General features: G+C 40.1%; 1 protein-coding gene across 3 annotated transcripts in view; it reads left to right on the top strand.

Moving 5' to 3' along the window:
- The window catches only part of LOC120518143 (progranulin-like), an 80,069-nt gene that overhangs the window by 15,854 nt on the left and 41,263 nt on the right, over positions 1-22,952 (top strand). For 2 of the 3 annotated variants that reach the window (XM_039740761.1, XM_039740762.1), the window contains exons 2-3: positions 11,740-11,880; positions 21,920-22,054. In XM_039740761.1, coding sequence (XP_039596695.1) covers positions 11,740-11,880; positions 21,920-22,054 — 276 coding nt within the window. The remainder of the gene's footprint in view (positions 1-11,739; positions 11,881-21,919; positions 22,055-22,952) is intronic. The other variant, XM_039740763.1, reaches the window with a different exon arrangement.

The raw sequence follows: 22,952 nt of genomic DNA on the forward strand, positions 1-22,952 counted from the left end.
GCTTCAAAAGGACGACCTCAATTGAGCGCGGCGAATAAAGGCGTTCGTAGATAATTTAGTTCAAATGGCTCTGAATGATTTGAACAAAATTATCTACGAACGCCTTTATTCACTGCGCCCAATTGAGGTCGCCCTTTTGAAGCTCGCCTTTATTTACGCGCGACCTTATTGAAGGTTACCGTTAATTTCACACTTCCTGTCGAAACACTGAAACTCAACATTTTATATGTTAGGCCATAAACATGTCCGAATATTAATGCAGAAAAACATGGTAACTGGCTGACATGACATCACATCAATGTGAGTTATGACTGACATCCTGCATATCGAGACTACGAGTATATTTGCAATTTGGGTCCTTTTCTAAAAGAGGTCCTGCTAATTTCCGCATGAAACCGCATCGCAGTTCGCACTGTCATGAATTATGAATTGCTTTTTTTTAATAGATTACTAAGGGGTTTTGCCCCCCCTGTTTGCTTCGCTCGTCAACCCGCCTGCCTGTGCTACACGCCAGCAACTTTGTGTCTTTGCCGCTGTCGTGGGCAGGACTTTCCCAAATCTCTTTTCATAAAGTCCTGTCTTGCAGGGCTTAAAATGTAATCTCGTGGGATTTCACTTTCACCAAACAACAAATCTTTTAATTCTCGTGGATACACCTTTTCATTAAGACAAAACACTACTTTTCCCTGATGGCAACATGAATTAGATGATCTACAAGTTTTAAATCCAAACAATATATTTGATAACTTTTCGCTGTTCCGTTATTTCACTGAGTAATAATGTCCGTCCGTTTGCACTAATGCAATGTTTACTATAATTTTTTTGAGACTTTCGAATTTTTGTACTTTCATAATAACCTGCTCTGCATGTGTATCTTGTCAACGTTTTTAAACCTCTTTATGACGTCCTACTTTGTCATCTACTCTTTGTCTTTTATTTTCTGCGCTGGGCCTGGTTAAATGTCATGGCACAAAGTCTCATCTCGCGGGATGTAAAAATGTCTCTCTGGGAAAATCCTGTTGCGTTTGAAAGTTTTTTTTTTTTTATGTAACAGAGAGATGTCATTATATTTTGATAAAGTCCACGTGTTATCTTTCAAAAATTTAGCTGAATACTGTAATGAGAAAATCCGGTACATGTTAACATTTAGTTTTATTAAATACACAATATATAAGCCGTATACCACTGACTCAGTCATCACGAAATCTCCTGAACCGTGAGGATTTGGGACTTAAAATTTGGAGTGTAGGTTACCCTTGGCCCATAGGTGCTCGCTAAGAAACGATTTAAAAATTTTGTGGTCCAAGTGTGTTCGGTCTGTATGTCTGCCTGCTTTTCACAAGAAAATGACTTAATGGATTTAGATCTGGTTGTTTTCTATAATTTGCTTGAACTTTCCGGTTGATTTTGCGCAAAGTACCAGAGTTCGCTTGCAGTACTGATGTATTTATGCAAATCCAAGAGTGGCTGTGGCATCATTCACTTGCCAACCTCCGTTTTGAGGAGTTGGTCTATGTCTCGCCACATGTTGGAGCGCATCTTGCCTCTGCTTAGCTAGCGATACCTGTTTGTTCAGCAGACATTATCCTTTAGAGATTGTTAAGGAGTAGCATTTGACGTTTTTGAGAAAGAAATCGGAGCTCCATGTGTTTTAGAGAGTAGCTGCTGATTGCCACAGATATCACGGCCATGTGCTTTTCTCCTCACGCCGGGAACGCTCTCCCGTCAGCGCTGAGCACGATCAGATACAGTGCCAACGTCTATTGATTTTTAAAGTTTGTCCAGTTTCATTATGTGGGCAGCGCGACGGGGTCCAGCTAGTTTTCATACATGCTTATGATAAGAATATTCTCTTCTACACAGCGAAAGTCCACCTGTTCTTTGGTTTGGCTGATATTAAAGATGCAGACAATTCTCTTTGCACCAAGCAATAAAGTTCTCCACTTGACTCCTCTCCTCTCTCATCCCCCTTTTCAATACACCTCATAAGTGCAGAATCCTCTGGGAGTTTCTGTAAGTGACATGACCTGCCGTTCTATTTCTAGTCTGAGGTGTACAGAGTGAAGAGAACAGCAGACAGGCCTGTTCTGTGTGGTGGTGCACCAGTGTTGTTCACACAGTCCCCGAGTCTCCCAAACTACGGCCTACTCGACAAATAGTCCTTTATCCAGGACTCCATAGGCTCATCCACCTGCATGTGTCCGAGTTTACACCCCTTAATAGGGCGGGATGGATGGATGGTATTGAAAGTACTGGAGAAATCAAAGAACATCATCCTCACAGTGTTGCTAGCTTTGTCCAGCCTTGTGAAGGACGTACTGAAGGTAATTACGTCCTCCACTCCAATCTTTGTCTGATAGGCAAACTGCAGCATGTCCAGGTGGTCTACCACAAGAGGACTCCTGTAGTGCCGGATCAGCCTCTCAAAGGTCTTCATGATGCAAGACATAAGTGCCATTGGTGTGTAGTCTTTAGGTGAAGAGTCGGCTGCCTTCTTTGGAACAGTAACAGTGCAAGATTTTTTTCCCCCACAGCTCTGGCACTTTCTGAAGCCTTAAGGGACAGAGGACACCACAAAGTTGGTCAGCACAAGCCTTAAAAACCCGAGGACTGACTCTCTCTGGTCCTGTAGCTTGTCATGTATGTAGCTTCCTCAGATGTCTCCCTACTTGGTCTCCAGTAATGTACAATCCACACTGATGGTCAGAGGTGGACTTGTCACTCGCCATTCCACTTGATGTGGTAGGAGTTGTTGATGTAGTAGGGATGGTCTAGGGCAGGGGTTGCCAACTCGAGTCTTAGAGGACCACGTGGCTGCAGATTTTCATCCTAACCCTTTTTTTAATGAGTGCCCAGTTTGAGCTGCTAATTCACTTAACTTGTGAATTTATTTTATTTGCTTTTTTCAAGATTTGTTTCCCTGAATTTCTTCATCGTTCCTCTGAATTGCTTCATTTCCTTCCTTAAATGGCTCCCAAACAAAAATGAAATGTGAAGTGTTTAAGGCCAACAGAAGACCAACTAAGTCAGGGCCTCAAACTCCAACCAGTTGCACAATCAAGCGCCTTGCTAATTAAACCCATTCTTTAATTCCATGGCTTTTTGTTGCTCTCATTGTATAATAACAGACATTTCAGAAATTGTTGATTTTCTCTTTTCTAAGAGCACTGGGGACCTGAGCAGATCAACGTTCCTATACCCTTCATCTTTATTTATTTTCAGGTATTGTATGATGGACACCAGTTGTTTTGGCTCATTTTGTATCTCATGATTGATTGGTGCCAATTAAGGTAAAAGAAACTATTAAAGGGTCTGAGTCTTCAAGAACAAGTAAATTAAAATGAAAGGAAAAGAAGTTAATTAGCAGCAAAAACAGGACACTGATTAAGAAAAAGGTTAGAATGAAAACGTGCAGCCATGGTGGTCCACCAGAACCGGAGTTGGTGACCCCTGGTGTAGGGAGACTGGTCATTGGAAGAAGGTGAAGGTGGGAGAGAGAGAATCTGTTCAAATATTGGTTCAGGGCATTAGCTTTGTCCACAACCCCTCCTAGCACACGAACCCTGGATTGCTTGAGTCCAGTAGTTATACCTAGAAGATTAGTTTTTATAATAGATATTAGTATTCACAGATATGTGAGGGCGGTTGGTTAATCTATACTAATAAAAGGCAAAGCCTCTCTCTCTCTCTCTCTCTCTCTCTCTCTCTCTCTCTCTCTCTCTAACTTCCCGTGTAGGTAGAAGGCAGGCTCATTCCTTATAGCTTACTTACAAAAGGTTTCATTTCAAAATTCTACATGTAATGGTCAACAAACGTCCGCCATGTTGAACTTTCTTATTTATGGCCCCATCTTCATGAAATTTGGTAGGCGGCTTCCCTGCGCGAACTGAAACCGATGTAACTGTCTGCCGCCATATTGAACTTTCCAATAGTCTTTGTTACATATGGGCCCATCTTCAAGAAATTTGGTACGCGGGTTCCCAACGCTAACTGAATCCTACTTACGTACATATATACATCCATAGCCTGCGGCGTTGGGTCCCCCATTTCAACGCCTCCTACGTTGTTGGCTGCCTGCCTATATAAGGCTGTCTGTCGCTCCAGTCTCTTCATTCTCTTCCTTGCTTCACCACAGGATTCACGTCTCCCTGCTGATAACTACAGCCTTTTTATTTAATCCACGTCTTCTCCGCTGTTTTATTGTTCATTTATTACGATTATAGTTATTGTGTAGGTATTTTAGACTTACTTTACATTGTTCAGGTACCCATTTCCTTTATCATTCCAACTGTACCCCCATTAACATGTCTATCGAGGTGATCACCATCGATCAAAGAACTGTCACTTACCGAGTGGTTTCCATGCCCGGAGATGCCACCTACCTTTTCCATTCTCTTTGTTACATATTGCACGGCCATATCAGGCTCACTCTTGATATCCATTGTGTCTTATGTATTGAATGACTGGGACAGGTTCAAGGTGTGGACTGATGACGTACAGGAGATAATTAGACTACACAGGAGCACTAGAAGAGTGAAATGCTTAAGCCCTTCACCTATGGATCTGCATGTGAGTTGATGGCTGCTGCTGAATTGTTCGGTTGTCTCTTTCAAGTGTACCGAAATGGCCAAATATTTTACACCTTTCGACAACCGCCAATGCCTCTTAAACATCTTAGATTGACAGGTGACGATTTGAGTAGTGGACACTTTGATGTTTATGAATGTTTAAACTCTCAAAAGCTGGATGTGAAGTTATCAATGAAACCGGTTGTGTGCTTACAACGCTTGACAGATGCTGAATGTCACTTCAACACAAGTCCTACAAATACTGTCGTCATTGAAACAAACCATGAAACTCAAACCGATTATGACAGCAGCAATCCAAGCTGTGAGATTTGAGACAAGATTACTGTTCACATGGCCGACAGTACGTTACATGCTCAGAGTCAGCTCAGCGCACAGCTTGGTCATATTACAACCGGAGGGCCAAACTCACAATGTGGGATACAAAGAGATCCTTAACAAATAATTATTGGGATATTTACACTCAGTTTAAAAAGGTTTAATTTTCTTCTTAATAAAAATTTTAAGGCAGTACTTCGCCACTGCAAAGCGCGGGTATTTTGCTAGTCCATAAGAAAAAATATAATTGTGCGTTAATGTGAATTCCATTTTAAAAATCGCATGTAGTTTGCAAAGCTCTCATAGGCTGAAATTCCCGACAAATGGATGCCTTTACTTTGTAAGGGGAGCTGCTCTCTGACACGTGCTGACTTGAGAACTTGAAAGCAGAAGTTGCATCTTTAGGATGTGTCATGTGCCAGTGAGTCACAAGTACCGCGTCCTCAAACCTGGTTTGGATGATGCTTTGAATGATTCGTCTGAGAGTTTTAACTTGGATAGTCAGCAGTTTTAGGCAAGAGAGTATGAGAAAGCATTAACTGTAAGTATGCAATAGAGTGCAGAAGGAGTAAAGAAAAAAAAAAAGGTTTTATTTCTTGAGAGTGTGAAAAGTGATAAACAGTGTTTTACCTATGCAGGGTGTCTCAGGTTATGGTGGTCTCAAATTATGGCAAACCGAGCACACACAGCTCAATAAATGGTCTTTTCAGCTGCATTTCAATTAATTTTAAAATTAGTGACTAAAGCTGATGTCACATTAAGTGACAGGGTATGCCAGATATGCCTTTGCTGCAGCATGTCAAATTAAACGACTTAATATTGCAGCCCACTTCATGTTTGCTGACTTGAGCGCCCATCTTCCAGCACAGTTGTGCTCACTCCTTTTTCTGACAGCCAATGTCGTGTTGCCTGAAGAAGCTGGGGCTGCACCAGAGCTCTGTTAAGAGTGGTGGTGTGTTCTTGACGTGTTTTTTTTTTTTTTCTTCCCCCATCCCATTTTATTACCATATAAATTGGGTCTTGAAACCCGAAAAGTCAATCATTAAATCAGACCCTGACTTATGCGCCCGTTCAAAAATGTGACACTTACATTTTTTATTTATTTATTTATTTTTTTACATCTTCTTGCCTCCTCCAATCTCACACCAGTTTCTCAGACACATTGAATTTTGCTGCAGCAGCGCACCCACCAGTTTCTTTTGCCACTTCAACGACTTTTAATTTAAAACCAGCTTCCTATTTTCTTCTGATCGAACGCTTCATCGTAGATGAGGGATGTTCTTATGATAAAGGTTTATGAGGATGTGAGATACAAAAAACACAAATCCGTGCAAACGTCGCTTGGGAATAGTCCTGGTATTACTGTGTGGTCATGTAGGCACAATACATAGAGGAAAAAAAAAAAAAAGGCTGTGTGCTTCGTGGTTCCTCCCAGAAGGCCGTTAGTATATTGTAATCTCTTGGACCAGTAGTGTGAGTTTTCCACATTCGATTTATACGACTGACATTATAAAATACCAGAAATTATACGGCAAAATCAAGCCCTGACTTATTCACGAGAATGTACAGTACATAAAATACAAGACCACGGACAAACGTGCGGCTTTTAAACTAAAAAAAAGTGTCTTAGGAGTTTTTATAAAATGATCTTCAGCACCAGCCTGGCATGTTCTCCATCGGTAACCCATCACAAGGCTGTTGACTTGTACAGATACTTTGTAGAACAGTTCACATTCTTTTTATTTTATTTTATTTGTTGGAGCATAAGCAGTTCAACTGACCATCTTGGAGTCGCATGATGGCAGGAAGTGAATCGGCAGCCTTGCGGTTTACAGTCTTGTTCCTCTGCTACTATGCCGCGCTGCTTATTTGGTAAACTAATGAAAGTGGCAGGGAAATTAGCAGTGTGTTCAGATTTTAAAGCCAACAAAGATTCGACTGATTAAACTTTTATTTATTCATAAAACGCCATACGTTTGACACAGAAGTCTCTCAGCTTTTTCAGTGATACAAGGTTCTTGCATTTCATTCCGTATGTGGAAGAAAAAAGGCAAAAAGAGACAGCCTTGTATTCAGAAAAAAGGTACTGACGGAGTACACCTAGCAGCCAAGGACGCTCTCAAATGTTATTTATTTTTGAAATAAAAGAGGGTTCAGATTGCAGTTTGCAGCTGCATGATGCTACAGTCTGAAAGGCCATAGTGAGCTCACAAATCATTCAGTGCACCTTCAACACTGGGCAGGCTGCATGATGGACAAAAGTAATGTCAGGTTACTCGGAAAATATCCACATTTTCTTAATGAATTCAAACACCTTGATAGTGTACAGCTACATAATGACGTACTGTGTTTGGTTCTGCACACATTTTACTTTCCAACAACGGCAACAACATTTATTTCTGGAGCACATTTTCATTCAGATGGTGTCGCTCAAAGTGCTTTACATGATGAAGAAAGAGAAAAAAGACAAAATAATTAAAATTAGGGAGCACTAATTAACATAGAATAAAAGCAAGGTCTGCAGTGGAATGGCACCCTGCCCAACTTGCACCCAGTGTTGGCTGGGATTGACTCCAGCAGACCCCCCGTGACCCTGTACTTGGGATATAGCAGGTTGGAAGATGACTGACTGACTAAAAATAAATTTCAATGGCCAGGGAGGACAGAAAAAACAAAAAAAAAAATAAAACTCCAGGTGGTTAAGGAATAAAAAATAAAATCTGCAGGTGTTCCAGGCCCACCAGACCACCCAGCCCCCTCTAGGTATTCTACCTAACATCAGTGACCTCAATCAGTCCTCATGATATTCAGGGTTCTTATGGAAGAACTTGATGATGATGGTCATGTGGACTTCTGGCTTTTAATCCACCAATGTAGGGACATCACAGTGCTTTGATCAGGTGATTGTGGTGGCACAGATCGCCACCTCAGAAAACTGGAAAAAGAACAGAAGAGAAAGTAGGGGTTAGTACGGATTTTGGAGCCACCATAAAAAATAATAATTAATTGAATATACAGAGCATCAGGATAAAATGAAGATGAAACTCTAAGAAAGCCATGTTAATGTATTGAGTTTTTAGCAGTTGTTTAAAGTGCTCCACTGTATTAGCCTGGTTAATTCCTATTGGCAAGCCATTCCAGATTTTAGGTGAATAACAGCAGAAGGCCACCCGCCTCACCACTTTTAAGTTTAGCTCTTGGAATTCTAAGCAGACACTCATTTGAAGATCTAAGGTTACGATTTGGAGTGGTAAGGTGTAAGACATTCTGAGATATAAGATGGAGCAGATTATTCAAGGCTTTGTAAACTATAAGCAGTATCTTCAAGTCAATTCTAAATGACACAGGTAACCAGTGTAATGACGCCAAGACTGACGTGATGTGCTCGGATTTTCTTTTCCGAGTTAAGATTCTAGCGGCTGCATTCTGCACTCGTTGCAATTGATTGATGTCTTATTTTTTTTTTTTTTTTTAGTTGATCCTGAGAGGAGTGCGTTACAGTAATCTAGTCGACTGAAAACAAAGCGTGAACTAATTTATCGGCATCTTGCAATTTTATAAGAGGTCTAACTTTTCTTAAGTGGGGAAAAAAATACTGCCCTAGTGATCTGATTAATATGTGATTTAAAATTCAGGTCAGAGTCAATAGTTACCCCTAAATTCTTTACCTCGTCTTGACTTTTAATCCTAATGCATCAAATCTATATTACTAAACGAAGATTGTATATATGCACGGATGCCAGAGGCCAGCAGCACCTCAGCGCCCCAGAGTCGAACCCAGCCGCTTTCCAGAGTCAGTAGGTGGCTCCCAAACAACACAACCTGTAAACTAAACTTCAGGTCACAATAAAACCGCCGCTTGATTGCGAACGCCCAAACCACCGCATATACAACCTTCGTTTAGTAATGTTTGTATATATGCACGGATGGCAGAGGCCAGAAGCAAGCCGTGCCCAATACAGCCGCTGTCCGAACACGCACACCACTGCATATACAACCTGTTGTTGTTGACCAGATAAATAACCAAGTGATTGGATTGCTTCCTAAAGAAAGCCACATCTTTCTAAGTACTGACAGTGTTGATTCTGAACACGAAACTGAGCATCTTAATTTCCCCTTACAGTATTTAAACACTATTAACCCGACCAGATTACCACAACACAATCTTAAAGTAGGGACAATAGTCATGCTATTAGAAACCTTTATACTAAACAAGGTTTATGCAACGGCACATGGTTGGTCATGAGCAGCTTGAGAGAAAATGTTATTGAGGCACAAGTGCTTATGGGATCCCATACTGGCAACACTGTTTTGATTCCCAGAGTTGACCTTACAAGTTCTGACCTGGAATTACCTTTTAAACTTAAATGACGCCAATTTCCCATTAAGGCTACATTTGCCATGACGATCAACAAATCCCAAGGACAAACCATGGACAAAGTAGGGATTTCGCTATCTGAGCCTGTATTTGGCCATGGACAACTTTATGTTGCTTTTTCAAGAGTCCGGCGTTCCTGTGACATTAAAGTGAAGGTTTTAAATACTCCATACCAGGGAGAGCTAATTCAATGACAGGAAACCATCTTTACTAAAAATGTTGTTTATAAGGAAATTTTTGATGAACTATTTTGAATTTACCATTTTATGAATTTTTTGTTTCCAATTTACTTCATTTAAACCTTTGCATTCCGATATTTTGTTTTACTTATAAGTGCAGCAACTCAGACATTTTGGACTTAAATGATATAACAATTACATTTCAATTTTAGTTTTAATAAATTTGTTAATTTTTGTACAAATATATTTATTTAATAAAATGAAAACTTTCCCAGGATGCTCCCACCCTCCATTTTTCATCCCTCCAAAGATCAGAGGGAACAGAAAGTGCTTGCCATTCTTTGATTTGCGATTCTTTGGAAAATCGGGGGTTTACTTTTGTATTTTTAATAACCTCATTATAGCCATTAATACCAATCGCCTAAGATTTCTGTTTTCTCTCTATTTAGTGTGAGAAAATTACTACTCATCCATTCGGTAACACAAGTAAGACATTGTATCACTGAATCAAGAGAGTCGAGGTCGTCAGGCGCTATTGATAAATACAGCTGTGTGTCATCAGCATAGCTGTGGCAGCTAACGTTATGCCTTGAGATAATATGTCCTAACTCCATCCATCCATTATCCAAACCGTTATGTCCTAACTACAGGGTCACGGGGTCTTCTGGAGCCAATCCCAGCCAACACAGGCCGCAAGGCAGGAAACCAACCCCGGGCAGGGTGCCAGCACACCGCAGTGACTTAACTCCTTTATTTGATATTTTGACTTAATGTACTTCTGAAGGCTGCACACATCATTGAAGCTTGTCAGGTAAGGGGAAAGGTGAAACTGTGGCAATCGCGCGGACCAAGCTCTTATTTTATACAACTAGGGGGGCTTTGCCCCCTGCTCACTTCGCTTGCCAACCCCCATGTGGGCCCTACGCACTACTCTTTTTCCAGATCTGCTGCTTGTGACGAATTGCACTGTGCTTTTGGATAACACGAATATCAACTCTGTCTTTGATATCTCTGTCTTTTGAAACTATTATCACTAACAATTCATCACATGTTGGTTTATTATATTACTGTGCAAGTGTGATCTTTCAGATTCATATAGAAATCTAAGAAAACTTCTTTGGCCGTGTTTTTCAGATAAATTTCGTGTAAAGTGCAATATTTGTGGACATGTGGATTTGTATCCATTATTGGCTGTTGAATTTCTAATACGTCAGATCGTTTAACTCTTTTGATTCCATGTTGCATCGCTTCTCCGTGATCATAAATGTAAACCTGAGCGAATTGTGGTTTCTTTGAAATTAAACTTGTCATAGCTTTAATTGTTGCGGGACCACAGATTCTCATAGTGTATGGTCCTGAATCGTGTAAATCTACGTTTTGAACATTAAATGATGTGACGCGAACAGATTATTGTAGATTCGGATATTTTGCCTGTAGTGTTTGTGAATTCCACTTTCACCAAACAACCAATTTTTTATTTCTCGCGGATACGCCTCTTAATTGGTAAGAAACGCCACTTTTCCCTGATGGCAACACAAATTTGACAATCTACAAGTCTACGACTTAAAGTTTAAAGCCGAACAATATCTACATACTTCTGTCATATCACCCATGTCCATATATTCAATCTCTTTTGGCTGTTCCTTTATTTCACCGAGTAATAATTTCCGTCCGTTAGATGTAGAGGACAGGAAGATATGGAACAAGATTATCCGATGTGGCGCACTCTGACAGGAGAAGCCGAAAAAAGAAGAGGAGGAGCTAATGTGACCTTTACAATCATTTTTTTGAGCCTTTCGAATTTTAGTATTTTCAGAATCTCTAAACGTTTTTGGACCTCTTTACAACATTCTACTTTGTCTTCTACTCTTGGTCTTTTCTTCTTCTACTGTTTGTCTTTTATTTCCCTGCTAGGTTTTCAATTCATCTCTTGGCACAAAGTCTCATCTCGCAGGACTTGATATTACCTCTCTGAAAATGTCTCGTCTTTCTGAAAAAGTCTTGTCTCGTTTTATCTAATAGAGACACCCGGCCTCTACACTCTACATGGTGTGTGCTGCCCTTACTCTGACGATGTGTAAAGGTGTCGCCTTGTATTTACAGTATTATTAATTAAAGAACCATAACTTTACCATCATTCAGGTTGTCTCTTGCTTAGCTACTACTTGTGTTGTCCCGGTCCATGACTTGGTTGTGTGAATCTGGAACAAACCTCCCTTTTTATGTGAAGTTGTATATCTTAAGTTCTCTTACATTCATTACTTTTCTTTCTCTGCAGATGCCGCAGTTAGGTGTGCTGTTGCTTTGCCTGCTGGCCGTCTCCACGGCGCGCCGGTGTCCTGATGGTGGAAGGTGTGATGATGATGCCACTTGTTGTGCGAGCCCATCTGGAAAATATGGTTGCTGCCCGCTCCCAAATGTAAGTGACTCATTGTATGAAAGTCAGCCTCTCGTTTTCGTAAGTCAGGTAGGACTTCTTAGTAGCATACATACAAGTTTGTACGTTTTTCTAACTCATTTAATCCAGTTTAGATTTTTGAGTAACTGGAGCAGCTGCTATAGCGGTGGCTGAGTGCCAGGTCTGTGTACACTCGCTTACACTTTCCTCAACTGCCTATTACCATGCAAACACATCTTTGAAACATGGGAGGGAAAAACCAAGCAGAGCTATGAAAACTCCATACAGACAGCAGCTGGGCCTGGGGTTCTAACATAGGAGTTTGGAACCATGAGGCAGCAATGCTAATCTTTGCAACACTGTCTTGTTTGTGACCGCAGCAGTAAACTAGTTTTATTCATCTGCAGAGTGGAACTTCATAAGAAACATCAGAGGCTTTACAACGAAAGGAGACGATTCAGTCCATCAAGCCCGTTTGTTTAGCTAATACTGTAGCTGTCCCAATATCTTATCCAGGTTCTTCTTTAAAGGTGTTCCTTTGTTGGAATAAGGTCTTTTGTAATTGCAGCGTTTTAAGTAACCGAAAACTACCGTATTTACTCGTGTACCACGCGCCCTCGTGTAAGACGCGCACCCTAATTTTTACAAAGAAAATCATGAAAATTGTTTTGCCCCGTGTACGACGCGCGTTGTGATTGTATAGGAAGCGTTTAGGGAGAGAGCACGAGGCCAAGCAGAAGAAGTAAACATTACAGAATTACATTTCCTCGTGTATGACGCGCACCTGATTTTCTAATGCTAATTTTCGGGGAAAAAATGTGCACGTGGTACACGCGGAAATACGGTATATAGATATGATATTAAAAGGTGATACCTCTCCCATTGTGATACGGCAGTAAAAACCACATAAGAGGAAATAACTTGGCTTTCTTTAATGACGATTTATGCAGCATTACAGACGGGAAGCCATAGCAAGACATTACCAAGGCGGAATCTTGATCTGTACTGTCTGCCATTTTTTGTCACTGCGCTGGAAGGGTTCTCAGGACGGATGTCTATATTACCCATCCGTCGGCTTCAAAGTGTTTGGCTGTCCAAGCCTTTTATACTGGTTCCTCCACGTGCAGGCCCCAACATCGGCAAATAGTCCATTTCCAAACAAGGAAAAAAGATTTTGTGCTGACTTTTAACAGAGGGCAAAATAGTATACACCTGTCTTTAGGCTGACTATACGTTCCTCCAGCTGTCTTTGTTTATCTTGTCCTATACAAGATAGCAATTCTAAATGCTGAGAGCCCCTGTGTGCTAACTTTGGCCTGGCCTGTACATGTGAGTGGATTTATAAAATAAATTTTGTACAGAGCACAGTGACATTAAACTTGTATTCTGATTACAAAAGGCTGTCAAGGTTTCTGCTTTAACTCCATGTCTCAGTAGTTTTGTTTCAGAGTCCCACAACTCTTTGTGTAAAGAAGTGCATCCTGGCCTCAGTTTTAATTGACCTTCAATTTCCACTGATGTCAATTGAGTATGTGATTCACCCTTAAGCCTAAAGAATGTTGATGGATTTACTTTACCAATACCTGTGAGGATTTTATATACCTGGATTAGCTCCCCGCGCAGTTTACTTTGCTTGACTAAACACTTCTAATTTTCTGAGTCTGTCAGAGTAGGACATTCCTTAAGTCCTGTGATGCACTTGGTTGCTCTTCTCTGCAAAGCTTCAAATGTTGAAGTGTCTTACTTGTACTGTTGCGACCAAAGCTAGTAATCTCATTGTTTTCTTCTAATCTTTCCGGAAAGTTAGAATTGGCTGATGGTAATAACCACATTGAGTTGTTTTAGTGAAAAGTGTTCAAGCCACTATCCCCATCCCCAGAGGATTATTTTCTTGAGTTTTGACCATATTGAATGTGGAATTGTGTATTCTCACGAGATCTGTGAGACTTACCAAGTCAGTTGTAGACGCTAGGTGGCACTGTTGCCCCTTAACCCCAACAGACAGACACACACAGGACACAAGGTAAAAGCACTGAGAAGTATTTTAATTCTTTTTTTTTTTCTTCTATAAACAGGTCCTTAAGCACCAAAGCCGCACAATAAACGGGCAATGTGTGTATGTATGTATGTATATATATATATATATATGTATGTGTATGTGTATGTGTATGTGTATGTGTATGTATGTGTATGTGTATGTGTATGTGTATGTGTATGTGTATGTGTATGTGTATGTGTATGTGTATGTGTATGTGTATGTGTATGTGTATGTGTATGTGTATGTGTATGTGTATGTGTATGTGTATGTGTATGTGTATGTGTATATTCTTGACGGAGAATTAAAGTTCTTTAATCAGCCCAGAAGTACTTCAGTATGGGCTATAAGGGAAGCACGACTCCCCTAGTCCTTCCAGAGCACCCTCTGGTAGCACCCATCAGGGTTGAGATAGAGAACTCCAAGTCCCAGGATGCCCTGTGGGAATCTGGGGCACCGCTATACTCCAGGGAAGCTGCCATCTAGTGTCTTGGGGCAGGCAGTGTCCAAAAGTAGCTGCCTTCCCCCATCCTTCCATTCTCTGGGCATCCTGGGCTGGGTTGAGCTGTTTACTAGGTTGATCCTGCACGTTAAGATTACTATACACACATAGAGATCCTAGCCACAAAATTACATGAGTGATGCTCAACTGCCAGTCAGTTTGTAATATTCCACAAAATCACGAGTGGTCTCCCCTAGACTTTCTCGTGCACTCGGATATGGGGATGCAGTGATCCCTCCTCGATCGCGGGGGTTGCGTTCCAGAACCCCCCGCGAAAGGTGAAAATCTGCGAAGTAAAATCCATATGTTTATATGGTTATTTTTAGGTATTTTCAGCCCCTATAAACTCTCCCACACTCTATTATAAGCATTTCCAGCACAGTTATACAGCATAAACCCTTTATATTCTCTTAGATATTAGGTAAGATTTGTTGAAGTTATGCATGTCAGCACACTGTTTATATACAGTAAAACCTAAATGTTATTTTAAAGATATCGAGCATCTCCGATATCACATATGTTACAGCCATTACGATAGACTGGCCACCAGCAATAAATGCAAGAAAAATTGTATACAGTAAAATGTGTGTACAGTTACACTAAACGTACGCACATGTACTAAGTACATAGAAAATTAGTTATGGGTACTCCCCAACAATGACACAACAACTTGTCCGATAACGATGAGTTTAATTTTAACAAAGGAGAGCGTTACAGCTCATCTAAAGGAGCCTCTTCAGGCGACTGTGTAGCACCGCCGTTGTCATCTGGAGTTTCTTCTTCCACTGAAGGCGTACTAAGCGGTGTTTTGCGGGTAAGGAACATCGTGATGGGCAGTTGCTGGCGCTGCTTTTTCATTTGTGTAAGGAGGTTTTTATACACTTCCGTGGCGTCGTCAAGAGCATTTCTAAATTGCAAAGAACATATCATTTGCAGGTCCCATTCTTCAACCGATGTCCGGAGATCTTTTGCCATTCGTAGAATGGTCACGAAACGCTCGAGAGTTAGGCCGGCATAGTCTTCCTGTGCTGGGTCCTATTGTTCCTTATCTTCCACGCTCGCTGACTTGGTCATCTCAGCCAAATCTTCGTCGCTCAGCGTCTCGGAGTGGGCGTCGAGCAGCTCATTGATGAAACTTAACTCTTTACACAGCGAAACACGTTGATGCTGAATGAGCGAGACGAGACTTCTGAATTCTGCACTCTGTCGCTGAGCCAATCAGCACCCCGGAACTTAACTGCATGCTCTGACTGGGTAGCTTCTCAGCCATCCGCCAATAGCGTCCCTTGTATGAAATCAACTGGGCAAACCAACTGAGGAAGCATCTACCAGAAGTAAAAAGACCCATTGTCCGCAGAAACCCGCGAACCGGCAAAAAAATCTGCGATCTATATTTAAATATGCTTACTAATAAAATCCGCGATAGAGTGAAGCCGCGAAGCTCGATATAGTGAGGGATTACTGTAGATATTTGAGGAGTAAACTGCAAGACAACAATATTTTTATATTCTGTACATTAACGAACCATCGGCAACAAATCAAATAGATATATTGAACATTTATTATAAAAGTAAAGTTGAATAAACCAGACTCTGCAGCTGCATGAATAAAATGCAATTCTGTTGTTAAAACCCATCTGTTTAAAATGGCTTTTTCTCTATGATTACAGTGGCTTTGTTTTGTTTTAATTTGTATATTTTCTGATGTTTTAACTTTTGTTTATAATGTGCATTTTTTTATTTATTGTTTGTTCTGTGTCCTTGAGTGCTTAGAAAGGCACCTTTTTATATAAATGTATTATTAATAATAAAAGGTAAAGTACCATTTCCGGTTAATGGAAATACCCCAAAAGTTGATAAAAAAAAAAAAAAAAAAAAAAATCTACATTTTGTACCTAATGCTTGTATGCAAAATTTGGTTGACCGAAGTGAAAGCGTACTCAAGTTATCGTGTTCACATACAAACACCCACACAGACAGACAAAATGGTATTTTCGAACTCAGGAGGTCTAAAACATTGCGATTCATCGAAATTGAATTTTTAGAGGATTCCAATACTTTCCCTATCCTTCATATAGCCAGGGTGGTCTAAAACGTCAAGATTCAACAAAATCTCAACATCGAATCTTTGGACGATTGCAGTACTTCCCTAGTCTTTGTATAAGAGAAAGTAATAAGGACCTCTGTTAAATATAAATAAGTTCTATAACAGTGATGTCAAATGCCTGTCACTCTTAGTACTCATCACAGGGACTTGCTATCTCCATCTCTAAAAAACCAAACGGGTGTCCTTGCGGCACATGAAGGCCATCTTCCTGAACTAAGGGTGATTTACAGTCCGTGGAGTATAGCGGCAAGTTCTTAAAATAAAGAGGAAGTCATCATTCAGGTCAGCTGCTTCAGCCTCTTCCATCCTCAGATTTGCGTCCTCAAGCTACAGGAATTGTGTGGGACTTTCCATTTGTGGCTGGAGGGTGCATAAGATCATGCATTTGCTGTTAAAGTCGATAGCACTGTAAAGGACAGATGTAGTCTGCACAATTCAAATCACATTGTTAAACTTTCTACAAAGCCTTATATGTATGTTTCTTCTTTTTGAAATTTAGTTATAGAAGGGTTGCCAACACTCAAGCGTGTTCATCTCTTTGCTTGGCTGCACCCATGCCATTCTCGCACCTTTTGAGACGTCTTTGTTGGATAACAAGCTTTGATTCTCAGTTCCTGTAAACTTATCCTGCTGTACCCTGTAGCCATTATTTGAGCCTTGAAAGCTTTCAGTGTCTCATCTCTGCCATGGCAGGCCGTTGCTGTGTCCTCAGATTTTCAGTGAATTTCCTCTTGGGCATCATACTTGATATCTGAGCTTCTCATCCTCAGTCCTGGGTCACCACTATGGCTGCAGGTTTTCATTCCAGTGAGACACTCTTAAGTCTTATTGATTTAATGGTTTAACCAGGTGGCTTTTTTTTTTTTCTTCTCATTTTATATCCTGAAACTTGATGATGTGTGAAATTCATATTTACAAGAAGTTCAAAATTAAATTTCTGCAATATATAAAACCATTTTACAGTCTTTCCCTTTCAAAGATCCAAGAGGACAGTGGGAATCGGAACTTTCACTGAACCTCTCGGGAAAAGGAGTGGAAGGTAGCAATGCAGAGAATTCACTCAATCTCCTCATGTGTAAAGAATACAATTATTCAACTTAAAATTATGTCTAGCACATCTGTCTCGCTTAAAATTGTCCAAAATGTTTCCAGGGTGAAAGCCAATTTCTTTAAATACTGAACATTTTTTTTACCTTTTGTAATGAACGTTTTTTATGATAAACAGTGGTACCTTGAGATACGAGTGCCCCAACGTACAAGTTTTTTGAGATACGAGCTGTCACTAGGTTGATTTTTCTTTTTTTTTTGCCTTGAGTTACGGGCCAAAATTCGAAATACGAGCCATCAACGAGCTTGTCGCCACACATTCAGAGGAACTGACGACGGAGGAGTTGACGGAACTGCAGACACAGCAACATACGGAGGTTCTGCAGGAGATTGGTATCGCGGAGGAGGTTATCTCTTCAAGTGAGATAAAGGAATGTCGGCAATGTGTTAAAAAAAAAAAAAAAAAGTTTTGGACTTTATTGAAAACAAATACCCTGAAAAAGTTGCAACTGGTCGTGCAGCGGCGCTATTTAGTGACACTTGCCTAACTCATTTCAGAAACATTCTAAAGGGCAGGTAGAAACAAAGCTCCTTGGACAAGTTTCTATTAAAACGCCCTGCAAATGAAAGTGACGAAAGCGTGGCAAAAAAGAAAAAAAACTCGTGAAGAAGAAAATTAAGTTAAGCAAAAGTGAAGTGAAAGAAAAAACATCACAATTCGCTAATCCGCGCCGCCAACCTCTGTTTATTTCTCTTTTATGTATTAGGTTTTATTTTGTTTGTATACAATATTTGTTCATTATGAATACATGATTCTTATGTTGAAAACATTTAACAAAAAATTGGGCTGGTTTTTTGGGAGCTGGCATGAATTAATCTCATTTCAATTAATTTCAATGGGGAAAATTGATTTGAAATACAGGCATTTTGACTTACGAGTTCGGTCACGGAACGAATTAAACTCGTATTTCAAGGTATCACTGTACTGCCTTTCATTCCTCCAGTACAGTATATATATTATATAATTTGTGTGTCTATTCTTTGTCTATTACTGTTTTATACCGTGTCTATTATCTATCCCTGCTGTACTCAGTCATTCTACTAAACTTCATAAATCTTATTTTTTCCCCTCAATTAGGAAGTATCTTTGCCCTGCTTTACCTCTTGTTAGCTGGTCAGTTTTTATGCACAATTTCTGCCAAAATATTAAAGGAAGACTCCACCCAATTTTTTTTTTTTTTTTGTTACTTCCCTCACGTGTTTTGTAGTGACGACCAAAAAACATTTTTAATTTTCAAGGTTTTTTATGATCAATGCTGTACAATTGCAAACAGCGACTACCATCACATTTACCAGGCTGAAGTTACTCAAACCACTTATTTTTGCCTTAATGTGACACAAGTCTGTGTGGACACAGAAATTCAGTCTTTTAAAATCTTTCATGTGTGATCCTAGATTTGATTTGTTTCCGATTTGTGGCCATGCAACATGAATGACAACAGCCAGATTGGAATGTATGTATTTTTTTGCCTTTACGCATGGGCTGAGCTCTGTTGTCATCAGCCAGCACCATCAACGCTGAAAAATGATAATGGAGGGAGAACTACAGCTCGGATCCAGCAGCATCAATGGCTGTGAAAACAGCTAAGCTAACTGTCTGGCTTCTTCTCGTCTTCCCGACCCAATTATGTATAGGATGATAAACTGCCATTCTCCTGAGCAAAAGGTGATGCTTACATACAAATAGCTATTAGCATGTCCATTTTGTTGGTTTTAATACCATTAATAATGTCCTCTCACAAATGTGACCTATTTTGTAGTTGGTGATGCAGATGACTCGTGCACAAACGTGTGCCATTTTGGAGGTTGGTTGCGTTCACATTACAGTTGGATATTCAGAACATTCATACTTATGAATGAGAACCGTCAAGACCGGCAAATCCGATCTGAGCCAAAAATCTAAATTGAGCAATGAGGCTTGTAATGTGAATGCAGTGAATATGGAAAATGGCAAAAAATCTTTTGTTTTACTCTTGTCTCATAATCCACATGTAAGTTTATCCAGTCATATGCTCAATATGTGCAAAACATGTCATATTATTTGGTAAAATATTGTTAAATGGATACTTCGGGGGGAGGAGGGAATCAGTGTAAGTTATTAATAAAAAATGCAAATTGAAGACCGGACTCTTAACCACTGAATGAGGGGGAGAGATGGATCTTCAATTCAAAGACACATTCTTATGGGAATGTGTTTCTTGTTTATGAAGTGCATAGATATTTCCGGAAGTATCCATGTAACAGTTCTTCAGCAGAAAATACATGTGTTTTGCATGTTGTGAGTAAACGACTGGATAACCGGCCTATGGATTATGGTTATTCTTTAAGATTATCTAATTGACGGGCTATCTATTGATTTAATATTTATCACCTATTAGGAGAAAGTAGGGTGAATTGACACCTTTTATTGGCTAACTAAATAGATTACAAATGCAAGCTTTTGAGGCAGGGTGTCTATAAACCATAGATGAATTAACCCTGAGAGAACAATGAACTAATAAAATGTAGAGATAAGATAACCATCACTAGAGACAGTCCTGTAAGGTGGTTTTTTTTTTGGAAGTGTATTGTCTGTGAGAGAGGCCTCTGATGTAGTCAGCAGGTCAATCAGTCTGTTAGTCCACATATCTGGTCATAAAACTCTTGTCTCTATTCAGACCATTTTGTAGTATATTAAATTTAAGCATAATGCCTCGATGCATGCGCAGTAATCCAGGTAAGGAAATTCTAGAAAGTTGATTCTGTTCACCTGGACATTAGGGTTTTTTTTTTTTGATACGTTTCATCACTCATCCAAGTGACTTGGCCAGGACCCCACAGTCTATTTACATCTACAGGACAGTGGTCACTCTTTCAGTGATGAAGATGTGCACATCCTGGACAGGGAGGAATGCTGGTTTGAGCGAGGAGTCAAGAAGGTTGTTTACGTGAGAAAGGAACGACCATCTCTGAACAGAGGAGGGGGCCTAAGGGTACATCTCTCGCCATCTTACAATACGGTGATTGAAGCCATTCCCAAACTCTCTGTGAATGGTACTCATGGCCATTGATCAGTGGACAATTTGCATATCGTTGATCACATGGCCCATTGTTAGTCAATGGTGCTAGGTTCGGTCATTAGGCCAAGGTCCTGTTTATAAGGTTGGAGAAACCTGCAGTCAACTGAGACTGAAGCAGTCACTTGGATGAGTGATGAAACGGATCAGGGGGAAAAAAAAAAAAAACTACATCCAGATGAACAGAATCAACTTTCTAGAATTTACGCACAAGTTTGTATTCCCGTTCTCTCCGCTCCTGTTGGGTCTTGAAATTACCCATAAGCGCACTGACCCTCAGATCCTTTATGCTGTGGCCATTACTGTTAAATTGTGCTGCCATCAGAAGATCAACACTGTTCTGATTGATATGAAATTTATGTGAGTTCATTCGCTGGCGCAGTGTCTGACCCGTTTCCCCTATTAGGAAAACACCATTTTTCTTTTTTAATGGAAGTGTTTCATATTGTTTTCCATTGTACAGCATTGTTCACCTTTTGGTTTGTATAACAGTATATCTCTCTCTCTTTTTTTTTTTTTTATCTCTTCTTCATTATCATTTCTTGGTCATCACTACAAAGTGCACAGACATACGTCAGACCAATGAGGGAATAGAACACCTTCACACCTGCCACCCAAAACCATATGTTAAGGTAAAGCTTGGCAGGTAGGCAGCCTGGCTTTCCTGTGGGGGTTGAGAGAGAGACTTTAGCAGAGAAACACTCGCCAAACTGGTTTGAGGCGCTAATCCCAACCCTGTTGTAAAATTACCCTAAAAGGAGGGAAGGGTTTCTTAACCCATCAAACCATTGCTGCTGTTATAAATAATGTGACACTTGAATTCCATTGCTTTGTCTAAGTTACAATTAAAGACATACAAAATGTTTATCAACTTGTATGCAAAATTTCACATCACAACAATAGCGCAGCCTGTCTTGTCTTGAGTTATATCCTTGCATGTTTTGTGAAACGCTTTGTAACACCGAGGTCTGTGCAGGCAACTTATTACGTAATGCTTGATTGAAGTAGATTATGACGATCACCCTGATATGTTCTCCCTTTGAAAAACTGGTTTGGGTAGTCTTCCTAGAAGGGCAATCTTCCTCATCCTTAACACCTTGTGTACTCCTTATTTTAGGTAAAATTGCCTATTTTATAAAATACAAAGAAAAGTGAGCCCCCAGTTTGATCTGGAGATTTCTGGAATGGATTATTTCATTTAAAATGTGAATAAATGTGTTAATGTAATCCTTATTTCTGTATTTATTTATAAAGGCTGTTTGCTGTGAAGACCACATGCACTGCTGTTTTGAGGGTACGATCTGCGATCTGCAGCATTTAAAATGTATTAATAAAACCATCTCCCTGCCTTGGCTAAAGAAGCAGCCAGCCGTGTCCGAATTTCCTCAGGTAGGCCTGCAGGCATTGCTGTGTCTCAGTGGCTCCCTTGAAGTACCTGTGCTTTTCCTGAGCAACGTGCTATACGACATGTGGGCATTATGTGGGCATAGATCTTGCTTATATCTGCATGGTTCCCAGTCCTTGTTGCAGTGTTTTCTAATTATTGAGTGTTGATTCTATCTAATTTTATTTTTTTGTGATATTAATTGGAGGCCAGCTGCAGGTGACTACTATACAGGTCTTCGTAATGAAGATGAGTTACGTGGTAAGGTAGTTCAGCTCTCTAGTCATGGCGCTGGAGGGTGCCAAGTTGATTAGTACATGAAAGCAAGAGTCACACTGTACTGCGTACATCTGACAATACTGACCTTATGAACCTATGATTACAGTGGCATGCAAATGTTTGGGGCCCCCTTGCTTAAAAAGTCAGTTACTGTGATTAGCTTAGTGAGCAGAAGATGAACTGATCACCAAAAGGCATAAAGTTAAAGATGACACATTAATTTATATTTCCATTATTCATAGGTACAAAATACCAAAAAAAAAAAAAAAATGTAAAGGGCTTGAAGCAAACGTTTGTGTCCCTGACACGGCCAATACTTAGTAAGACAACCCCAACCTTTGGCAAGTAACGCAGCTTGTAAACAATTTTTATTCTTCTTTGGGGTCTTTTTGCCAATTTTTCCTTTTTAAAGGCTTCTAATTTTGCAAGATTCTTGGGCCCCTCTTGCATGCACTGCTCTTTTGAGAAGTCTTCACTGATTTTCAATCATGTTTAGGTCTGGTGGACAGTGAGGGCCATGGCAAAACCTTCAGTTGGTGCCTCTTGAGGTATTCAGTTGTAGATTTATTTTTATTTTTTTATGGTGTGTTTTGGATTATCTTGTCTGTCCTTACATTGATGGAT

Source organism: Polypterus senegalus, chromosome 17 (genome assembly GCF_016835505.1).
Source record: "Polypterus senegalus isolate Bchr_013 chromosome 17, ASM1683550v1, whole genome shotgun sequence".
NCBI classification, from domain to species: domain Eukaryota; kingdom Metazoa; phylum Chordata; class Cladistia; order Polypteriformes; family Polypteridae; genus Polypterus; species Polypterus senegalus.